At 41.5% G+C, this 23,643-nt stretch overlaps 1 protein-coding gene across 4 annotated transcripts in view; it reads right to left on the reverse strand.

The window, feature by feature from the left end:
• The window catches only part of RNF128 (ring finger protein 128), a 112,766-nt gene that overhangs the window by 23,913 nt on the left and 65,210 nt on the right, over positions 1-23,643 (reverse strand). For all 4 annotated transcript variants that reach the window (XM_001378548.3, XM_056808898.1, XM_056808896.1 and 1 more), the window contains exon 2: positions 14,341-14,588. In XM_001378548.3, coding sequence (XP_001378585.2) covers positions 14,341-14,588 — 248 coding nt within the window. The remainder of the gene's footprint in view (positions 1-14,340; positions 14,589-23,643) is intronic.

A 23,643-nucleotide genomic window follows, 5' to 3' on the forward strand; every position in this document is an offset into this window, starting at 1 on the left:
TTATGGAATTTAGATATGGGCTAGGAGGATTTAAAATCAGTTGAGTAGTTGGACTTGAAGAGTACTCATTAATAATTTGACATCCAATTAGAAATAGGCCTTTAGTAAAAGGGACCCAACAAGGATCGGTGCTTAGCCTTGTACTAATCTATATTTTTATCAGTGACTTAGATAAAAGCACAATGGGTTGGCAACATTTTTAAAGGATTTTTTGGGTGTTAGGCCCAAACACTGCAAATCTGAGGGATAGCTGATATGTCACAGGATAGAAAGAATCAAAAAAATTTCCAAAGGCTAGAGTAGGGGGTGTTAAACAATGGCCAAGGCCAACATTCCAGCCTGTTGCCTGTTTTTGTATATCACATGAGTTAAGAATGATTTTTGCGTTTTTTGATACAATAAAACCTTACATAAAAATATTTTAAAATTATCCTTACTTAGCTTGCCAGCCCCCTGGGCTAGAGTGTTGGGCCAAAGTAGGATAAAATTCGGTAGGATTTGATAGGGTTTATGCTTGAGTTTAAAAAAAATAGACTCTTTAAGCTGTACAAATATAAGATGTGGGAAGCATGGCTAGGCAACAAAGAGTTCATTTGAAAAGATGGACTACAAGCTCAGTGAGTCAAGTTGGTGTTATGGTGCCTAGCATGCAATAATAAGAAGCAATAAAGGCATGTGGTTCCATTACGATTATTGTGGGGTCTCCATGATTTCACTGATATGGCAGGGATCACAATGTATTAATGGCTTCTCATCCCACACAAGTCTCGACGTGTCTTCCCACAAGTCCTCCATGAGGGATTCCCTTGACATGCTGGGAGACTTGGTCAAAATTTCAAGCTGGGGTGGATACCAGTTGAAAACTGCAGGCTGTCTATCAGTTATCCCTTGCTCCACATGCCTGACTCACCTGTTCTTTCAGTTGTACCTTGCTCTCTCAATATCTTATCGTTTCTCCTAAACAGCTGCCAGTAAAATGCTACAGTCTGATCATGTCCGCCATGTCCATTGCCCTTTGGGTGACCTGTAATAGTAGCTTCTTTGGAGACTTGTGACAGAACAAAATAGTACTTCAAAGGTCCTTCTCCAACCAGGTATCTCTCTCCCCATCACGCATTATGAGAGAAGCAAAGGGGAAATTTTATTCAACTGCTTGCCAAGAAAAAGCATCAAGTAAGGCATGAAATAAGTAGACTTACCTCAAAGGGACTTGCCACTATCATAGAAGATGGCACAGAGTCAAAATGGAAGAGGGACTCCCTACAGACATTAAGGTCTTTGAAATGTTGTTTGTGGATGACATTATGTTGATTACATCAAGCCCTGTGATATTGCATAGCCTATAATATCTCAAAGAAGCTCAGTTTAACTATCCACACAGGAAAAACCAGGTGGATAAAGAATGCCTGTTGTTCAGACTATGGCATATAGTTGGCCGAATGACTCATAGAGTTTGCCCATTGTGGACTTGGACACTGGAGCCTAGATAATGATCTGGAACATGAATGAATAATGACATAGGCCCAGAATGGAAAAGGAAGAAACAATACTGGCTTATATTTGGGAACCTGCCCAGTGCTTTTTCTGAACCTAACCTTCTCTCTTTCTAATAACACCAGTAGTCTTCTGCAAGAGGTAGTCTTGTGGGGTGGATGGGTCAAGAAGACCTAGGTTCAAACCTCGTCTCTGACACGACCTATTTAATCCTAGGCAAGTCATTTTACCCACACATATCTCAGGCAACTCTCTAGGGTTTACTAGAAACATTGCTGATATATGTTGTCCCCACACTGGGAGGTCTCCATGCTAAGGAAATTACTGATCCTTCACAGGGAAATCCTTGTTTATTCATCCAGTGAAAATTATGTGAGTTGGTTGAAATGATGAAGATTTAGCTTGGGGAAGACTTGGAAGGAGGGACATGAGAGCTATCTTCAAGTATTTGAAAGACAAATGACACAGAAGAGGGGTTAGGCTTGTTCTGCTTGGCTCCAGAGGGCAGAACTAAGAGTAGAAGTTGCAGAAAAGTATCCTTAGACCTAAAGTCCTCAAGGAAAGCTTCCAAATAATTCAGTTTGGAGCCAGTGATCTCATCAGCACTGACGCAGACCAGCAATTCTCTGGTTGCCTGGGGCACCAAAGAGATCTAGCACTTTCTCAGGATGATATACATACATGCACACATACACACATGCATACATGCATATGTATATGTATATGGAGGGGGAGACAGAGACAGAGTGTGTGTGTGTGTTTCTCAGAAGAACCCAAACTGGGTTATCAAAGTCAGAGCTTTCCTAACAACTAGAGCATGCTGTTTTAGGAAGGAGTAACGACTTTTCGTGCCACTGGACCCAGGCTTCTAGCCGAGAGAGGGGGACTGTCTCTGTGCATCGACTTTTCCACCTAAATCTCCTTCACGCACTCATCTATCATAGATGAAAACACAGAGAGACAAACGTCATCCTCTACTACTATTTACATAAGTTCTTCAAGAAAAGCTTAGATAAAAGCTCATCAAGGATGTGGTAGAAAGGATCCTTATCCAGGTCAAGGTTTCACCTAGATGGTTTTCTGGCTTTCCTTTACTACTGAGATTCAGTGAAAGAGTGTTTGGGGTAAAGGAGTAGGAGCCACCCACTTCAATGATCAATTACCAGTGTCTATTCCCATTCCCCCCCTACCCCCCCACTATCACCTTCTTGCTAAAAAGGGGAGGGAAGCAGAGAGGAATCTTTGGATTGCTCTTTGAATTCAGACCAGGTGCTAAGTGAATGTTTTTAGCATCATTTTAATTCTTCATATATCGAGCTGTCCTTAACATATGAAGGCAGGAGATCAGAAAATTCAATCCCATTTGGTAGTAAGCCCCTACGATTATAATTAGTTCCAATTCCTATCGAAACATTTCCTTCTACCATACCAGTAAAAGTTGCTTTTTTTAAAACCCCTGCCTTCCATCTTGGAGCCAATTGGCTCCAAGGCAGAAAAGTGGTAAGGGCTAGGCAATGGGGGTCAAGTGACTTGCCCAGGGTCACACAGCTGGGAAGTGTCTGAGGCCAGATTTGAACCCAGGACCTCCCGTCTCTAGGCCTGGCTCTCCATCCACTGAGCTACCCAGCTGCCCCAAAAAGTTACTTTTTTTATACCACTTGTCAATACTATATTACAAGTGCTTTCTCTCTCCACCAAAAAATGTAGAAATAAAACTCAAGGCCACCTTAATTCTGGGCACACTCTTAATTTAAATTGTCTGGGAAATATCATCAAGTTTAGAGTAGAGAACCTCAGAGCTGACAAGGCTGAAACTTCCTGATTTTCTAAATCAGAAAACAGAGGCACTGAGGTGAAGTGACTTCTTTTCAAAGTCCTTTAGTGATAGAGTTCAGAGACTGCCAGCCAAGGGCCAGAGATCATATTGTTTAGAGGCAGAAGGCCTTTTGAGGCTGACTGTCTGTACTACTGTGCTAAACTTCTAGAAACCATGCAATGAGGGCTCAGGGCCTGGGCCATGTGCAAGGCAGGATGAACTTCTGCCAACTTGACTGCCCAGCTAAGCAGCCGGAACTTGGTTGAATTAAATGTGCAAAGGTAAAAATGTAAACAAGGAAAACATGTCTAACAACATGCAAGTGGGAGGAGACATAGATTAAACGGCCTATTTGCCCATTATGTACATTTCCCAACCAGTTGGAATTTTGCCTTTGGAAGGTATCTTACTTAGGTTCAAGGGAAATGTGTCACCTTACCCCTTTGGCCAAGTTTGGGGAAAGTAGCAGAGAAGGAAGTTTTTGAAGAAGAAATTTTCATTTCTTTTCATTAAAAAACAAGTGTCAACCAACATTAAAAAAAAAAACCCTCACCTTCCATCTTAGAATCAATACTGTGGACCTTGGGCAAGTCATTTGACCCCCACTGCCTAGCCCTTACCACTCTTCTGCCTTGGAGCCAATACACAGTATTGACTCCAAGACGGAAGGTAAGGGTTTAAAAAAAAAAAGAATAAATACTGTGTATCAGTTCCAAGTGAGAAGAGCAGTAAGGGCTAGGCAGTGGGGGTGAAGTGACTTGCCCAGGGTCAGCCGGCTAGGAAGTGTCTGAGGCCACATTTGGATCCAGGATCTCCTCCTCAATCCACTGAGTCACCTAACTGCCCCTTCAATTCAACATTTTAATGAGGGAAATACCAGGAAATAATTCTCCCTGGAGAAAAATGAGGGTCAAATAGTCTAAGTATTATTGGAGGGAGAGTATTTAGGCTTGTTGAGCGAACACTGCTTTTCTGTACCTTCAATACTTTTTCAGACCTCTAGGTACTCCGGTACTCCAGGTACTACACTAGGCTTTGAATACAGCTATTTGTACAGGTTCTCTTCTATTTACTTACTGGCCTCACCTATTTGGTTACGCAGATTTTCTCAGGGCTTCTATTAAAGTAGGTGAAGTTACTGCATTATTTGGAAGTTATAAAATTGTATTTCTTCTAAAGCATTCTATGACTCCATAAAAGAACATTAAAAATTAGACAGCAGAATTTACACTAATTTCAAGGGATCCATTTTATTCATATAGATTAGTAACCTTGAAGACAGTGATATCAGGAATGGGCATGTTACTGTTCTTTCTTGGGGACTCTTTTGTAGCCAGCCCACCAGAGACTGGCACTTCATAACTATTTTCTGCCTTGTGATCTGCTTTTGCTCTTTTGGCGCAACTTGTCTCTGGGCAGCCTTCAACCACCAAGAGATCAGAGAGTCTTCCTTTAAGGACTCTGTACCTTGGGACCCAGCACCCCTTTTTCTCCCTTCCCCATTGTGTCCACTGGAGTAAATCACAACTGGCTAGTTCATTTGTACAAGCTGTTGACCATAATACGGGAAGAGACTTGATAAAATCTTTATGGATGTAGCACCTGGAGCTACCCTCTATGACCCACAGAGCAGGTACCCTTGAATCACAGGTTCAAAATTGTCTCTTGAGTCTTCAGTTCCTAAAGAACAAAGCCAAACCAAAAAGCCCTATAGTGAAGAACCAGAATGTATTTATGTATAATAGCTGGCTGGAAGATAACCATGAGTTCAAAGCAAGAACAATAGCTGAAAAGGCAGAGAAAAGTAACAACAAAATATCTTCTCCATAAATCTTCAGCAAAATCGCCCACAAATAGAGGGAATAGAGGACACTCTGGAAAGGGAACACACTTGGCCAAGATTCATGTGTGTGAATCTGTGATTCTGATAATGCAGTGCCATGATCCCATTGCACAAGTCTCCTTTTCTAGGTGGATCTCGAAGTCTCTACTGGATGGCACTTGGCAGGCAGTTCTCCTTTGGACCCTTCTTACCCTGACTTAGCTAACATCACTGGCTTTTTCTTTGAGGGATGAACAGGTGTTGCCATGCCCTTTGGTTTCAATAAGGCCTATACACTTTTTCCAGCTCTTTTAGAAATAGGAGGGCTCTCTTGGCTAGGATCATCAAAAAGACCCCCTTGGGAGGAATTTTCCTATATTGTTTCCAATTTTCCAATGCTGTTCAGTCAGAGGCTTGATTCCGAGGTCCCTCCTGGCCAACCTGGAGATTATTGAGCCCAGGTGCCAAGCTCTTTAGAACAAAATATCAGATACAGGATCCTAGCAATGCAATAATGCCCTCATGCTTTGTCTTTTCCAGGACCTCCCCCCCCACTCTCTCTCTTTCTTTCTTTCCTCCCTCCCTCTCTCTTTCTTTTTCTTCCCTTCCCTTCAATCTTAGAATCTATACTAAGTATCAGTTCCAAGGCAGAAGAGTCATAAGGGCTAGGCAATGGGAGTCAAGAGATTTGCCCAGGGTCTCCTAGCTAAGAAGGGTCTGAGGTCAAATTTGAACCCCAAACCTCCCATCTGTAGGTCTGGCTCTCAAACCACTGAGCCACCTACATCCCCCCCCTTCCCAGGCCTCCCTGGTCCTTTCTATAGATAGCCAGCCAGAAGCCTCAAGGGGCTTTTGGTCAAGGCCTTCTCATAAAGATTTGGGAAATGTTAGAGTGTACAGGATAGGTATTTAAGAATGGCTTCTGGTTTTACTTCCTCCTCTGGAGCTATCTTTTGTATTCATCTTGACTGCTTAAGACAAGGAGTACTTTTAACCCCATCTGGTTAAACTTGCCACTTAGACTAAGATTCAGTGGCATCCCATGGATTTCATTGCCCCGGGAATACCAGTATTTCATTTCACAATTTTCCATTACTATTTCTCTAGTCCACTGGTTCTTTTTTTTTCTCAGTGTCATTCTTTACCGTGAGGAATGGAGGCAAACTATGGAAGAGTCAAAAAGCTGAAGCAGGAACATGTGACTGTCCATCCAAGTTTGAATCAAATTGAGGTACACCCTCCGAGAACCACTTCTCTAGTCTATCACAGCTGTTGACCCTGGTTTATTTTTTGTTTCCAAGTATTCAAGGCAAGCAATATGGCCTGCCAGCTCAACACTGACCGTGACAAACTTGAACAGGGGAAGTGCTAGACAGATAGCCTTCTTTAGACATGGCCCAAGGTAAACGGCTAATAAACAGTTAAAAAAGAGAATATCTCAATGTGAAGTCTACAAATCGATGCCTTTTGTAATAATATTCAGCCTAAATTATGGCCAGTGGAAAGGAACTGGGATGAAAAAATCTGTAGGGAAAAACCCCTTAAATGCCAAACAACAAAGACCCTAAGCAAGCAATTCTGCAGTATTCTTTAAGGGATGCTTAAAGGATTATAGCATAAGATAGCTCAACATCTAGACATCTTTAGGATCAAATATTTTCTCTTCTAAGGAGATGTAGCTATTCTTAGTTTCTCCTTGTGGCTTTGGAATACTAAACATTTGAGACCCAGTAGGTAACTAAGAAGTGTTTGTTGACTGGCATATGTATAGGACTCAAAATGATTTGGCAGAAACAAACTTTTTAGAGCTAGAATAATGGTCACTGAGGCAAAACTGTCTGTAGTTTCTTAAGAAGCCATACCCCTAAATTCTTCTTTTTCTTTCTTAAACCTTACCTTCTGTCTTAGTACAGACAGAGGAGTAGCAAACTAGGCAATCAAAGTTAAGTGACTTGCCCAGTCATACAGCTAGGAAATGTCTGAGGTCACATTAGAACTCTAGGCCTGATGCTCTATCCACTGTGCTATCTAGCTGCTCCCCTCATCCAGCACCCCCAATTCTTGTGATCAATTCAGTGTTAGGGGAATGCTACGGGCCCAATGGATTCACTCACCTCTAAAACCTTAGAATTAATCCACTGAAACACACTGGAGTTTTGTTCCCCCTAATATACAAGCTTCCATGACTCACTTCCCAAGGAAGATGAGGGATGATATAGTTCAGCTGGCATGAGTTCAAAACACTCAGTGGTATTTCTAGACATCAAGTTAGTGAATGGATTCAAACAGGAGTCTCATTCTGAGGGCATGTTCTAAAAATTAAAGGAAGCCTTCATCTACGACGCTTTTTTGGATCAAATGAGATTGGAAAGGGTGAAGGGGAGAATAACTTTTTGAAAAACTTGCCTTCTCTAAAACAGGAATGCCATGAGACTGTTTTGTGTTGGGTTTTCAATGTACTTAAACCTAAATGGTTCTCACTTGAGATCTCCTGGTAGATTTGTAAGGCTAGAGTTTAGGGAAGAGATTACAGTTGGATTCATCAGCAAAGAAATAGGGAAACCCAGGAGAGTGGATCAGATCACTAAGGAAGAGAGAAAAAGGTCTACCACGGAAGCCTGGTGGTCACCTTTACCCTATGGAGTGGGAGAGGGCAATAAACCAGAAGAGGAAGCTGAATGGTCAGATGAATAAGGAGACCCAAGAGAGAGCAATGCCATAAGAAGTGTGTCAGATCCAGGAAGAAGGGGTGGTCCAATAGTGCTGAATGCTGTGGGACAGTTTAGGACTTTTACTGAGTAAAAAGTCATTCGCTGAAGCAAAGAAAAGACCAGAGAGCTGTTTACACAGAGTAGTGAGAAACCTACAAACCTATAGGTGACTTTGGGTTAAGTTGTTTCTCATCCCTGGGCCTCAGTTTCTTCTTCTGTCAAATGAGAGAGTTGAATTAGATGGCCTCTTGGTTCTACATTTAGGATGCTATGATCAACATTTGTTTTCCACTAAACCCTGAGAGTTAACTTAAAAATTAAGGTAAATGTTCAGAATGTAAGATTCTTGGGGGTAGGGACTATGTCTTAGGGAAACCACCAACTTGCCTCTAAGATTTCCCTGTATGCCAAGTATAGGGGCTGTGGAAACAAAGCCCCAACGGAAACAGTCCTTAAGGGCCTTACATTCTACCAGGGAGAGGATGTTCTTATTCTTACAGGACACATACAAAATAAATGGAAAGAAAAAGCTGGAGGGAAGGGGAGAGATAGCGACCAAGTGAATTGGGAAAGATCTTGCAAGAGCACGTGCGTAGATGGGATTGGTTAATATAAATCTGTAGTGGACCAGTCAATATGGTTGTTAGTGGCATTAGGGCAGGAGCCGAGAAGGCTAACAGTGGTGGGAGTAATTCATCCAGGCTTGGGATTTGGAAAGGGAGAAGTGACAAGGGGGCAAGAGATAAGAGAGTTAAAGACAGCGAAAAATTGAACTGGATAATTAAAGAGTCAAGGTTTTGATGGGAGGCAAGTGAGGTCAGAACTGAGGGTGGAAAATGCTGAAAAACAGCTACGAAGGGCAGAGTGAAATGAGATGGTTCTGTCATTTTTTTTCCCACGGCATGTGGATGGGGCTTTGAAAAAAGGAGAGACTTTAATTAATGGTCTACTTTTATCTTCACAACAAACCTGGAAAGATAGGCAGGGTGGGGGCATCATCTCTGTTTTTTTTCAGATGAGGTAATAGACCCAGGCAGGAATGACTCAGTTAAGGTCATTCTTACGGAGCTGAGGCCAAGACCCTGATACCCTGACTCTCAACTCCCAAACTCTCTTAGCACCCAGTAGCCACTTAAGAAATGCTCCAGAAAATTATATGTTATCATTATGGTTTAAATGTCATGTCACACACAAAGAAACCCCTTTGCTTCTGCTACATAAAGTTGGATAAAGGAAGCTTTTTAAAGCTCATAGCTTTTAAGCTTATTTATTACAGCTGTCACCTAGTTTTATAGAACTTTAATCCACTTTCTTCGGTGAAAAATATCATTTGGAAAACCTTACTTATTAGATTTCACTCTTGTCAAAGAGAGAAAGAAAGGCCCTCTATCTCTCTCAATATCTCTTCTCAATCTCAACCTCTCTCTCGCTTTACACACAGGCATGCACACTGTGCCCTCCCCCAATAATACAGCAGCATTCTTTGTGGTAGCAAAAAAAATGAAAGTGAAATTGTGTCCACTGATTGGAAAATGGTTGACTCAATTGGGCTAGATGAACATAATAGAATATTACTATATCAGAAGAAATGAATGAGTGTGTGTATCTGTGTGCACAGTGTTAGAGAATGGACTTGGGATTTCACAACCCCCAGTGAGGAAACTCTCTTTACCAAGGCAGGTTGAGTAGGGAGATATTTTTCTGTGACTTAGAGTCTTAGACAGTTGCTTGGAGCATGGAGAAGTTAAATGAGTAACTCTGGGATCATGTGCCAGTTGATACGCATTCAGATTCAGGACTTGAATCCAGGCCTTCCTGGCTATGAGACTAGCCCTCTATCTACTTCTGAGTGGGAAGGGATTTCAACAGGCATTTAATAAAGTTTGCATCTGAAAAAGAATTTCCACTACCACACAGGTGCCAAGGGATTATTTGGCCTTTGCTAGAACTGCCCTCCTTAACTCCCCCTATTTCTGGAGGGCTTGAATTCCAAAATCCTCAATTGGCATCTTTGCAATTTTGACCTATTGCTTATAGTTCTGCCCTTTGGGGCTCCCGTAGAAAAATGCTGATCTCTTTTTCAGAAAACAACTCTTCTGATAACCAAAGGCAGCTACAATGTCTCCCAAGCCTTCTCTTCTCCAGGCTAAACATCCCTAGATCCTTCAACCTATTCTCATGTGGCAAAGATTGGAGGCCTTTCTCTGGGCACTTCCTATTTTAGCAATAGTCTTTCCTATAAGAAAACATGTAGAATTCCCCTACAGAAGGAGGGGATCAGATAGGCTAAAAGCAATTAAAATGATTTCTCCTTGAAATCAAAGACCAGATAAAGATTTGAGTCATGGACTATTAGTATTCAATGGTCTTGAAGAACATTCTTCAGCTGGGATCCACACACCCCAAAGGGATCAAATTCAGTATGTAAACTGTGACCTTTGATGGGAGAAAAACACGACAGCTTTAATTTCATTATTTCTAACAGAAAAACCAAATTTCTTTCAATGATAAATGTAGGCAAGAAGACATGATTCTAAAAAGGGGCTCACAGAGCCCCCAACAAAGGGTTGCATGACGCCAAAAAGACTCTCATCTAGTATGGTCCCCTTGTTTTCCAGATGGGGAAATTGAGGCCCAGCCCAATCCCACAGGCCTCGGGTAGCAGGAGTTGGGATCCTAATCCAAGTCAACTTCAAATTCAGAGTTCATTCCATTATGCCATAAGTTCCTGCTTGCCAGTTTTTTTGTTCTGTAAAACCTTTTGAAAACCAACAAAAAATGTATTGTGAATCCTTGGAGTAATTTAATATAGTACACATAATATTCTGCAATTATTTACTACTTAAGAAGCCATTAAAGAATTCTTAGCGAGAACCCCTTGGACCATCATTGTGAACCCCTACAGGTTCTTGAACTACTAAATGGTAACCATGGCCATAAGTGGTCCATCAAGAGCTCTGAAACAATGTAGGGGAGAAAATGTTTAGAATCTTCGCCAGACACCTGATGTTTCCTTCAGGGGGTTAAACAAGGACTGCTGGCTTCCATGATTTGACTAGGGAAAATAAAGTTTGCCTGTACAAACTTCCAATATTTTATGTGTGTAGCTTAAAAGATATAGATTTATATTTGTCACAACTGAACTGTTAGTGTCAGGGCACAAATGGAGCCTAATTTGGGCTAGAAACTGGCTGAAGAGGCAGAGATTTTCAACCTTTTTGAGTATCATGGATACCCCATTCCCTTTGGTATTCAGGAGAAGCCAAGGGACCCTTTCTCAGAACCATGTCTTTAAATGAATAAAATAAAACAGAGAGGGTTACAAAGGAAACCAACAATATTGAAATCTAGTTCTCAAAGTATGTTTAAAAAAAAAACAAGTTAGATCTAAGGAGTCAGAAACACAGTGAATTTAAAAGTGAGGGACTCCCCTGTCTGCTCACCCTAATTCCTTGTTTCTTACTCTTTCAGTGCCATCATCAGTTTTTTGAATATGGGTGGAAATTCAAAGCTTGAATGGTTCCCATTCATCAATAAAGGAGTATACTGTCTGTTCTAACATTTGTGCTAACAATTTTCCCTGGGAACAAGAGAGTAAATACTCAGGCTCCCTCTTCCCAGCTTAAACACACATTATTTCGAGGTGCTAACAGCCCGTGAAACATGAAGCCGTCATTTAATAAAACCATTAAATCAACAAGTTCCCAAATAAGCACAATCTAGATCTTCGCTAATGGCTGATGGACATTAGCTAGATGAAGGACTCTCAGCCATAGACCCTTTCTCATCATTTCTATCCTGGCTTGCATCTTTTTAGCTATTATTTCTGTGTCCAGCATACACCCAGTGCCTCACCAGTACCACCTCGTGCACATCCAATTGATGCTGACCAATCTAGCCCCACATTTGAAACTTGGTTTTTTGGTTCACAAAACAAATCATGAGAAAAAGAAAGTAGCAACCATGAAAACCACCATCCCAAGACACCAGCTTAGGGGTGCCCCAATACCTTACAAGCATCCATAACCCTTGGCAAAATAAGGTCACATTACTAATTAGCTTTGAAAAGTTCAGCAGACATATCATCATCATCATACTGATGTAGATCCTCAAGCAATCAGTAAGCATTTCTTCAGGGGGTTATACTATGTGCCAAGTCCTAGGGACAAAAAAGAAATAGTACCTCACATTCTCAAGGACGGAGAGAAGATGTGCACATATAACTATATACCAAATATAAACATGAAGCAATTTGGGGTGGGATGGGGAACCAAGAGAGAGAAATCAGGAAAAGCTTCATTTAGAGGGTAGTGAGTGATCTGTGCCTTGAAGGAAACTAGGGATTCTGAAGGCAGAAAGGAGGAAAAAGTACATTACAGGCATGGGGGACAGACAGTCTGCATGAAAGTAAGGCAGGACATGGAAGATGTGAGGAACAGCAAGAAAGTCCGTTTGGCTGGCCCAAAAAGAAGGTGAAAGAGTAATAAGAAGTCTGGAAAGGTGAGCTAGAACCAGAGAAGTACAATTAGCTAGCAAGGAGCCAGAGGAGTTCACTGAGTAGACGAGTGACATGGTCAGACCTGTACTTACTTTGGCAGCTGTGTAGAAGATGGATTGGAGTGAGGAGACCCTTCAGACAGGGAAGGTTGTTGCAATAATCTGGGTGAGAGGGGAAGAGGGCTTGAGCTGCCCATGAGTGGAGAGAAGGGATGTTGTCGAAGCAGTTTCAATAAGCCACACTTGGCAAGGAATTGAATGGATGTGTGGGCTGAGGGAAGAGCAAGAGCTGGGGAGGAGGGGGCTTATATTTTGTTAGTGAAGTAGGTGGCGAGGTCCTCTGGCTGAATGGGTAGAAGAAGGGCTGCTGGGGCAGGCTTGAAACAGCTGGGGTAGGAAACTTGATGGAGAATTAATTAGGGAAGAGAAAAAGAACTGTTTAGCAGCAGTGAGGGTCCAATTAAGATCTGATCATTTGGAGTAGTCCCAGTTGACAAGGCCACATGCCTTCTTCTATTACCACTGGACAGCACTTTAACAGGAGTGGAGGCAGATGGGGGTGTGGGCTTTGGGCTGTGGAGTGATCCAGGATTGAGGTTTGGTGAATTTTGTGGGGATAAGGAAGAAAGAGATTGAAGAAGGGCAGCTAGTGTCATGCTGAACTGGTTAATTAGAGGGTCAAAATTGGGTTTTTGCCACCTTCTGGACATTTCAGCACATGTGGGGCCTCTCCTGTCTTTGACCTCCTTGGGGTATACAAGCTCTGTAATGGGGCTGTTGGGTCACAGGTTATTGACTTTCCTCACCCAATTCCAAATGCTTGGCTCCGTTATTGGACCAATTCACAGCTCTGGTGTATCTAGCTCATTAGCATGCTTGCCTTCCCATGGTCCTTCAAGCACTATTTCTGTCTCTTATCATCCTGGCCAAAAATGATTCTATCTTCCTGGAATGATAACTGTACAATATGACACTTTGCAAGATATAATTGAAGAGGTGTCCCCCAAATGATTTATATTTGTCTTTGGAATGCAGAGTCACACAACCAGTTGGAGTCCTTGCTCTAACAGTCACATTTCCACCTACACTCCAGTATAGCTTGGGACCTGAGAGGGTGGCAAGGGGAATAAATGTGAAATGAGAAAGACTCACAATGTTTTGAATAATTTTCAAATCAATAATCCACCCACATGTCCCCCCAAGTGTCTTTTTTTTAAGCCAGACTTGTGATTTCATTAGTATAGGCAGACAGCAGCCAAAGAGAGAAAATTCCCTCAACCACAGCAGGTACTCTATAACTTGCTATCTTAAAGAGTGTTGCCTGAGGGCACAGAGATGTTAGGTGACTTGCCCAAGGTCACACAGTGTTATTATTATCTCAATTTTATAGATGGGGAAACTGGACCTCTTGGAGCTTAGTTAACTTACCAGTCACCAGTCACCAGCCAGCTCATAGGTGTCTTGGGGCAGGACTTTAATAAACTTGGGTCTGGTAGGATATCTATTCACTGGGCTATGCTGAAAAGAGTGCTAACTACCCTGTTGGCCTCAGTTTCCTAATCTGTAATATGAGCTGGAGAAGGAAATGGCAAACCACTCCAGGATCTTTTCCAAGAAAACCCAAATGAGATCACCAAGTATCAGACAGGACTGAAACGATTGAACAACAAGTGAATTCTTAGAGGATTTGGTCAAGGATTCATTTCCCTGACAACATTCAAGAGAAGCGAGACTTCAGGAGAAGAGCAGGGAAACTGATATACTTAAGTACTACTTGAGCTAAGATGGAAGAGGCAATAATAATAATACTTACATCACAGGGCTGACTTGCAAAAAACTTGGGATGCCATGGCAACACATGGTGTCGGCACTACAAAACCCAGAGATTGCTCTGTGTACCACTGAGGTATATAACAGAGCCCATGAATACATCGAAATGGGCAACATTCAAACTACTGCTAAGCAGCCTAAGAAAGACACAGCAAAGGTCCCTTACAAACCTGTTTCCGGTTTTGAGCTCGCGCATTCCTCAGTCTTCGAGCCGAATAAAAGATAAAGTAGCCCACAGTCGCAGCCGTCACGATAAAGAAGGACACAGAGACAAAGAAGATCGAGTAATGATTCATCCAGGGGCCGTGTTTTTTCCCGACTTCAATGACCATGGTCACCTGGATGCCTCTTTGAATAGATTGCAGAATTTTGGTGCCTTTCAGATTGCCGATCATGATTGAGACAATGTCTCCTGCACCTGTGAAGAGAAGAAAAACAGGACGATTTAGCTTGGGTAAAGTTTTTGCACAGACACCTGGATGTATGGGACCCCTTTATTTTTTTTTAATTTATTTTCATTTTTTTGAAAAATGTATTTAATTAGTCAACTTAGAACATTTTTCCTTGGTTACAAGAATCATATTCTTTCCCTTCTATGGGACCCCTTTAAAGAAGAAGACAAAGAATTGCGCCAAGGTTAAGATGCAGAGAAGGAACTTAATACAGCATGTCCCGAAGTCTTTGGGCAGGGTTAAGCTCAAAACTTTTTGCTAGGAACGACTTTGTTGTTACACAGACACTGAGCAGAATGAGGGCCCTAAAACTTTTGGGACACTCTGCATTATGTGGTATATAATCAACCATACCCAACAGTAAGCTATAGCAAGACATTTTCGGGAACGAGGATCATCACAGGTTACCAGATGTACTGAACAGGCTGTAGTTTACCTTCTGTACTCACATATGGATCCATAAACTTCATCAAGTCAAGCATTTATTAAACTGTCTGGCTCTGAAGGGCATTTGGGAGAGTCTGAACTGAGACCCAAGATACAACAGAGATGCTCAAATGGCCCATTTGGAGTTGGAGCCCATTAGGCTTTTTTGCCTTATAGGATATATAAAGCTTGATTGAGGACAAATGAAAACTGCATACTGCCTTAATGGTACAAACAAGTACATTAGGGGATAGAAACAATTTCACATTCTACTAATGCCCCATTCAAAGACCTACAAAGTTTGGAGCTGGAAAATTGTCGAAATAGTACAGAGGGTTCTCTTAGGCCGTCTTAGGCATATATATACAGCACATGTATTAAATTGCATACAAAGAAGTCACTTAAAACTGTATGTAGCTGCATGAACTCACAATGTAAATACATCAAATTTTACATATTCAAATTATACACAGGAAGAAAAATATGCCGCTGAATCCAAAGGGGATAAAAGTCTACTTATTTTCGAGATCGGCCAACTTCCAAACTTCTCTAAATGGTCTCCAAAGGTAGCAGTCATTATTCCCTGATATGGTCAAAGTATTCAAAAGAGGAAATCTAAGCTATCAACAACCACATGAAAAATGCTTCCGATCAGTCACCAAGAATTAGAAAAATGCAAATTAAAGGAACCCTACTGTTGCACCTTACTCATATCCTTTGGATTGGCAAAGAGGACAAATAAAATGACGAAAACAGGTACATTAGCGCATTGTTGATGGAGCTGCTAATTGGCTCAGCCATTCGAGAAAGCAATTTAGTTCTATATTCAAGAAGTCAGTAAGCTGTGCATATTCACTTTGACTCAGCTATACCACCCCCAAGCCTATAACTCAAAGAGACCAAAGAAAGAAGAAATGGACCTGCGGGCACAAAAATATTTCAGTTGTTCTTTTCACAGTAGCCAAAGCTGTAACCAAAGGGGTGCTTGCCCACCTATTGGGGAATGACAAAACAAATGAGGTTATATGAATGTAATGGAATATTGTCCAGTGAAAAGAAAATGACAAAATGGTCGATTTCAGAGGCAACCAGGCAGGAAGGTCTTTATGACTGAGGCAGGGTGAAGTGAGGAAAGCTAGGAGAACAATTTATACAACAATAAGACTGTAAAGAAAACAACTTTGAAGGACTTAAAAACTCTGATTGATTAAGTGATAAACCAGTAGTCCAGAGGACTGAAGATGAAATATGCCACCCACTTCCTGCCAGGAAGAGAGTGAACTTAAAGTTCAGAATAAGACACACATTTTTGGACATGGTCAACCAACCAATCACATTTATTAAATGCCTACTATTTGCTGGGCCCTGCACTAAGCACTGGGAATTTATTTTGCATATGTGTTATGAAGCTGGTTTTTCACTTTTTTACTATGCAATTGGGGGAGGCCATAGGGAGAAAGAATCAACACCCCTAAAAATAAAGTAATTTTAAAAACCAACAAAAGTCTAGCAAACCACCAAAATGAAATAGATTGGTCCATTAGTGGAGATAACCAGAGCTGGAAAGAAAAAAATCTGAAAGAAAAGCTTATACTTTAACACCATCTTAAAAAAACAAACTAGGCAGATTACTAGAACAAATCTGTCTCTTTGCTCCTTGCTCCATCTTAGGCTTAAGAGTCCAGAAGGCTGGATTTCTTTGCTTACTCCAGTACTTCTTGTTCAACAAAAGATATTGATCAGGTATCTTCAGAAAGAAACCTCAAGAGCTCCATAAGATACTGAATATATTTTATTCCAAAGGCAATCTAAGAATTCCAGAGCCTGGTACTTCAGGCCCTTCCCAATTGCCCCCCCCCCCACCTACTTCATTTAGCTTTGGTTTTCCTTAAATCTCTTTCATTACTATTTCAGATAAACTGGACTAATAGCTCTTCCCCCATCTTGACCCATACACCTTGATGCAGGCTGTCCCCATGTTTCAGCCTGTCTCACTCTGGTCTATGAATCCTTAGCTGTTCATATGGTGGTGCTTAGAACTGATTAAGTATTGAGTTAAAGCTTGCTTGTTATGTGTCCTAAGATCAAGATCTTTTTCTTTTCAGATTCATCTCTGCTGCCCTGAGCCCTCAGGTTGGCCATGACTTTTTTTCTTGCCTCAATTTTTCTGGAATCTTATTTGTGCATGTTTCCCTCCACAGAATGAAAGGACCTTGAGGGTATGGGTTGTTTCCCTTTTGTCTTGGTATGGCCAGTGCCTGGCACAAAAGAGGCATTGATGATAAATGTCAGTTTTGACATTTGATGGATTTGTATTTTCACTGTACTAGAATCCAATGAATCCTTAAACTTCCTGGACAATGCTCAGCATGTCCTTATTTTCTCCTGTTGTCATTACATCTAAAACAATGTTGTTAGGAGACAGTGAACAAGAATAAAGCAAAACAGAGTTCAAGGGCTCCGTAAGAGGAATGCCATTCGTTTGCAACATAAATGTCCTCACCTCCAACCTCAAAACAGCAAAAATTGTGCCAAATTGAGGGTCATTAAAATGGCAGCCAGAAGTTGGGATAAACACCTCCACACAATGTAATGCCATCTGAAATAACAGCAGATCTGCCTGAAGCATCCACTCATCCTAACCTCCCTCACCCTCTCTATGCAACAGATGTGTAGAATTTCCACTGCAATTTTTTTAATAAACCCTCACCTTTCTTGGAGCCAACTGGCTCCAACACAGAAGAGTGGTAAGGGTTAGGCAATGGGGGTTAAGTGACTTGCCCAGGGTCACACAGCTGGGAAGTGTCTAAAGTTGGATTTGAACCTAGGACCTCCCGACTCTAGGTTTGGCTCTCAATCCACTGAGCTATCCAGCTGCCCCAGAAATTTCCAATTTCTAATGTGTAACATTCCAAGCATATTCACATCAAATATGAATGATTGTATGATTACTGTGTCTTCAGACACAAGGTGATACTCTGATATTTGTGAGTGAAATCTTGACCTAGCCACATGGCTGTTGCCTAAGACAAACTCATTAACATTTTGGCTCGGAGTCGCATTCCTCTGAGAAAGCACAGTTTGAAATCTACACGCCCAAAAGGTGTTACCCTTACCTTGCCATCCAATCTGAATTGTCTATGCTTTGTAATGTGATTGCTACGTGCTTGAGAGTGCTTCCCTAAACACGTGGAAATAAAAACAAGGCACCCCCGTGATCTTTCTCTTGGATCTTCTCTCTGCTTTAGGAATCTCTATCTCTAGTAAACCTTCTCCTCTTCCAAGGCTCTAGCCCCTCTCGGCTTGCATTCTCTGCCTTAATCTCTTCCTCCACCTCGTGTTCCGTTGACTCTCATATTTTCCTTCCAAGGAGAATATCATAGGGGTTTGCCTGCCCTATTTAAACACTGATTTGTCTGTGTCCGTCATTCTTCACCCTGGTTCTCAGACTCCCTGCCTCTTCTGGGGTCCCTACCACAAAGGAGAACCCCTTCTTGTGGGCCCTGCAGGTCCAGGAACCCTCATAATGGAAAGGGGGCTAGACTGTTGGAGGTTGAGGAGAAGATTCAATAGTGCTGAGCCAGCTAGATGGAAAGGGCCTTCTCTGTCTGAATTAAAGGCAAGTAACAAACCAGGTAAGAGGGAGGGAGCCCACTGGGTTTACAAAATACTCACTTTGAAGCAGTGCAGGCCACTTGGTCTAGAGGCGAAAGAAAGCTCCAATATGTGCAGGCCTGACCCAGGCCACCAGAATAGAAGTCAAGAGAAAAAGGCTGCTCATGAGCCTATTCCCTCAAGCAGATTAGCTAACAGGGATAATGAGGAACTAATTCAGAAAGGATCACCATACAAAGACTAATATATCATTATAGAAAAACCACAAGCCACCAATGAAAGAGAAAATAAGACAGAAATAATGGAGCAGCAATGATAAACTATAGTAGGGCTCAAAAGAGAAATGAGAAGGAGCATTAACATAGCACCATAAGGTATTCAAGGCACTTTACTTATATTACCTCCTTTGGTTCTCCCCAGAACCTGGTAAAATAGGTGCTCTTATTATCCTCATTTTACAGATAAGGAAACTTAGTTGAGTCTAAGAGAGGTTAAGTGAGTTGGCCAAGGTTATACAGCTAATAAATGTCTAAGGCAGCATTGGAACTCGAGTTTTTCTGAGTTTCAAAAGTCCAGTGCTCTTCATATCACATCACATAAAATTCTAAAAAAAATCAGAAATTAGAGAGGAAATGAGTACACAGGGAAAAATCAGTAAGAGAAACAAGAGAGTTGATAATGTAGAAAATATAACAGTGTTTTTCTGAAAATGTAAAGTGTCTGAAAAAGAAAATGATAGGAGGAAGCTAGGTGGCTCCATGGATAGAGGGCCAGGCCTGGAGTCAGAAGATCTGGGCCCAAATTTGACTTCAGACACTTCCCAGCTGTGTGACCCTGGGCAAGTCACTTAACCCCCATTGCCTAGCCCTCACCACCCTTTTGCCTTGGAACCAATTCACAGTATTGATTATAAGGCAGAAGGTAAGAGTTAAAAAAAAAAGAAAATGATAGGTTTGAAACTTAAAATACAGATGTGATAGAAAATCTAGCAAAACCAAAGCAAAGAATGACAACAATGGGAAAGAACACATGGCTTGATCTATATAAACCAAAGGGACTGACTGTGTAGAGAGAATGTGGGGAGAGAATCATAGAACCACTAAGAATTAAAAAGCAAAAGAAAACTTCCCAGAAGTACTGAAAACAGGGCACAGAAGTGAGAATATCCCTAGTTCTTCTTCTTCTTCTTGTGTGTGTGTGATAAGCATGCCATCTCTGCCTTTATCCAAGAGCTTGATAAAAATGTTCAACTCACAGGACCAAGCAGAGATCTCTAGAGCACAGCTTTGGAGATGACTTTCTGCCAAACAAGATGTCATGGAACCATTTAGTGGTCACTCTTTGGATCTGGCCATTCAGCTGCTCCTGCATTTGTCTAAATCTCTCCATGTTTTTCATAATATCTCCAAGAGGAGATAGATACTTGATGAAATGCTTGGGTAAAATCTGGGCAAACTACACCAACAGCATTCCCCTCATTTACTACTACTGGTAATCTGGAGGGAGGCAGGGAGGGAATAAGAGAATGATGACAATGAGACTCAACATACCAAGATTTGGGGAAGGCAGGCAAATCAGTTCTGAGAGACAAATCATCTCTGAAAATACATATTGACCAAATATAGAAAGAGAAGATTAATGTATGTATGGTGTATGTAATTTAAACAATAGAAAAGAAACAAATTATCAAACTGAAAATAATTACAAAAGAAGCAAGCTTGAAAATTAGAAGAGAAAGATCAAATTGAAAACAAGAGATTATAAACATTCTAAACAAAACCAAGGGCTTTAAAAACAAAAAGAGAAGAAAAAAATGTACAAAACTTTAGCTAACTTGATTTTTTAAAGGGAGAGAGAAGAAAATCAAGTGACCAAAATAAAAAAATGAATAGGGTAAGTTCACAACAGAGGAAATTATCAGAAACTGCAATACTCAAGTATATGCGAATAAATCTGAGAACATAAAGGGACATGGATGTTTACCTAGAAAAATATACAATACCCAAGAGCTCTTAAAAATTAATTCTCAGAAAGACAAATTGAACAAGTAATAAACAAACAACCAAAATGGGGAGGGGGGACCACTCTAGTTCAGGCAGATTTACAAGTAAATTCTTTCAAGTGTTTTAAAAGCAATATAGTGATTTAGGCTACAAAATTATTCTTAATAACTGGGAAAGGACTCGTGCTACCAAGCACAATTAGGAGACAAATACAGAACTAATGGCCAAACCAGGGAAACAGGACTATAAATCAATCTCACTGATGAATACAGACAAAAACATTTACAATGAAATCCTAATTTAAAAGGCTGCAGCAACATAGGTAAAAATTATTTACTGTGATCAAGATGGATTTATCTCATGGATGAAAAGATGGTTCCCCATTAGGGAAACAATTAGCCTCATCATATAAACAACAAAAACTAAATGGTTATGATTCTCGAGACTGAGGATAAAACCTTGTATAAAATGCAGCACCGATTTCTTCAACTCTAAAAAGCTTGGACATGAGAGAGCCCTTGAATATAACAAATACATAAATATTCTATATAAATCTCATGCCCATCATTATTTGCAATGGAAAAATACTAGATACGAGGAGGAAAAAGCAAATCAATGAAACATAAAACTACACCGAAGAGAACAGAATGAAATCCAGAGAGGGCAGGATAGAGTCACGGTTTCTGAAGCAATGCTCTTTCTGTTCTTTTATGTGGAGATGCTCGTGTCTGTTGACGATTGTCGATTTCATTATTTTTTAAAAATTATTTTAAAATACAAAAAGAAAAAGCATGAAGCTTTCCCAAGAAAAAAGAGCAGCTGACATTTACATAATTCTTTATCCATATTATCTCATTTCTGGATTTTGCTTATCTAGTCTGTCCACCGATCTAATTTTTCTTCTGTTAACCAGTACCATATGGTTCATAAGTTTCTATTATATAGTGGGAAATAATTCAAAATAAAGCCGGAGAGGGGAGCTGGAGCTAGACTGTCAAGGGCTTTAAGGACCAGAACAGTAAGAATTTCTATTGGATCCTAGGGACTTTTTGAGTGGCTTAGTCAGGGCTTTGAGTTGGAAATGCCACAGCTGCATGGAGGATGCATTTAAGAGGGCAGAGATTGTAAGCAAGGGGAACAGTTAGGAGGACACTACGGCAATAGTCCTAGGGAAGAGGGATAAAGGCTTGTAGGACTGAGGGCAATATGAGAGGGGAGAAGGGCATGGAGGGAAAGATACTGTGGAAGGAGAATCGACAAGATTTGGGAAATGATTGGCTGGCAGGCGAGAGGGAGCCGGAAGGTTCTGACTCTGGCTGACTCAAAGGATGATGGTGCTCTCAACAAAAGAAACAGGGAGGTCAGAAATAGAAATGTGTCGGATAGGATCAGGAGAGGAGATGGGGGACCTGTGTTTGGGGCTCAAACTCAACAAGAATTTGGTATGTGTATGGACCATTCAATTGGAACTGTCTGGTAGGTAGACCAAATCCAGTGAGCCATTTGAATGGCAATAAATGAGCCCATGGGGGCTGAGGAGACCACCCAGAGGCAGCCAGGGAAAGAGAAAACTGGCCTTAGATGATACCCACTTGGAGAATGAACTAGCCAAGGAGACTTCAAGGGAAGGATTCCATGGGGGTCTAAAGAGATCGATATTTTCAGAAACTGCCTGAGGTTAAAACAAACCTTAAGTTAAAAACAAAAATTTGTTTTTAATTTTTATGTTTTATGTTTTAATTTTAATGTTAAAAAAAAACAAAAACAAAAAAAACCAAAAAATTTAATTAGTTAAAAAGAGAACAAATGCTTTAGGATGGGTCTAATAACTGGGCAATGGAGTTTGCAATCATCCTCCCTCCTCCCACCCCCTGAGAAAAAATCCAAAGCACAGGTGACCCAAAGCGTAATGGATAGAAAGAAGAATTTAATCCATCTGTAGCATGCTATCAAGGTCACCATGACTGCCACACACACACAAGATAGGTAGGGGAAAGGCCAGCGTCAAAGCTATGGCTGCCTGGAAAGCAGGGTGGGAGTGGGCCTCTCTGGCAGACAAAGGGCAGTGATAGCCTCCTGAGTGCAGAACTGGTTGGTACACTTGAAAAAGTCAAAGGAGCCAGGACTGCCTCAGGCACGTTGGAGGGGGCCACTCTGGGTGCAGATAAGCTCAGGGTTTGTACCTGGGGCCTTTTTTTCCCCCCAACTGTAGCTAACTATTTTTGTAACTAAAGATTAGTAAAACTGACTTCCTTTGTCAGATTTTAGTCAGAGGATTTAACATCGTCATCATTTTGGGGTGTCCTTAGTCTTCACCAGACTGTTGCCAAAGAGGTCTGGGCCAAACACAAAAAGGTATGTTTCTATTAAGACAAAGCCATGAGTTGCCAAGATTGAGTAGGCTTGGAGGGGCTGGAATCCGCTCACTCAGCTGGCTGGCAGAGGATGACCCGTCTTCACTAGTCAGACAGAGGCAGTGCACTTGGAAGGTTAAGTGGTAGCTTTAGAGGTCTGGGCTACCAGAAAGAAGCTTGGCTGGCATGGAAGAGGTATGATGGAGAGAAAAGACTTGGCTGAGGGCTCTGAGGACCAGGGCTTGACAGAGAAAAGGGGCTGGGGTGGAGGCAGTTTTTCCTAATTTGACCAGTGGAGAGGTCACAGCCACCACCCTAACTTGAGTCATCACCTCTTAGAGAATTTCTGTGACCCAACCTCTAGTCCCCTCAAACCTTCTTTCCATTACGTGAAAAGCTGCCACAGTAATATTCCTGAAGCCTAGGCCTGACCATGTCACCCCTGTTGCTCCAGAAGCCTTTAATGCCCTTCCCAATCCAGCCCACCTACCTTCTGCTACCCAGTACTCTTCAGGCCAGCTTAAGTGGCCTTCTTCCTGTGTGGATATTCCTTAGAATGATAGCCCATCTCCCACTTCAGTGCCTTTGCCCAAGTGATCCACCCATGCCTGGAAGCTTCTCTC

This window comes from Monodelphis domestica, chromosome X, assembly GCF_027887165.1.
Source record: "Monodelphis domestica isolate mMonDom1 chromosome X, mMonDom1.pri, whole genome shotgun sequence".
NCBI lineage: Eukaryota > Metazoa > Chordata > Mammalia > Didelphimorphia > Didelphidae > Monodelphis > Monodelphis domestica.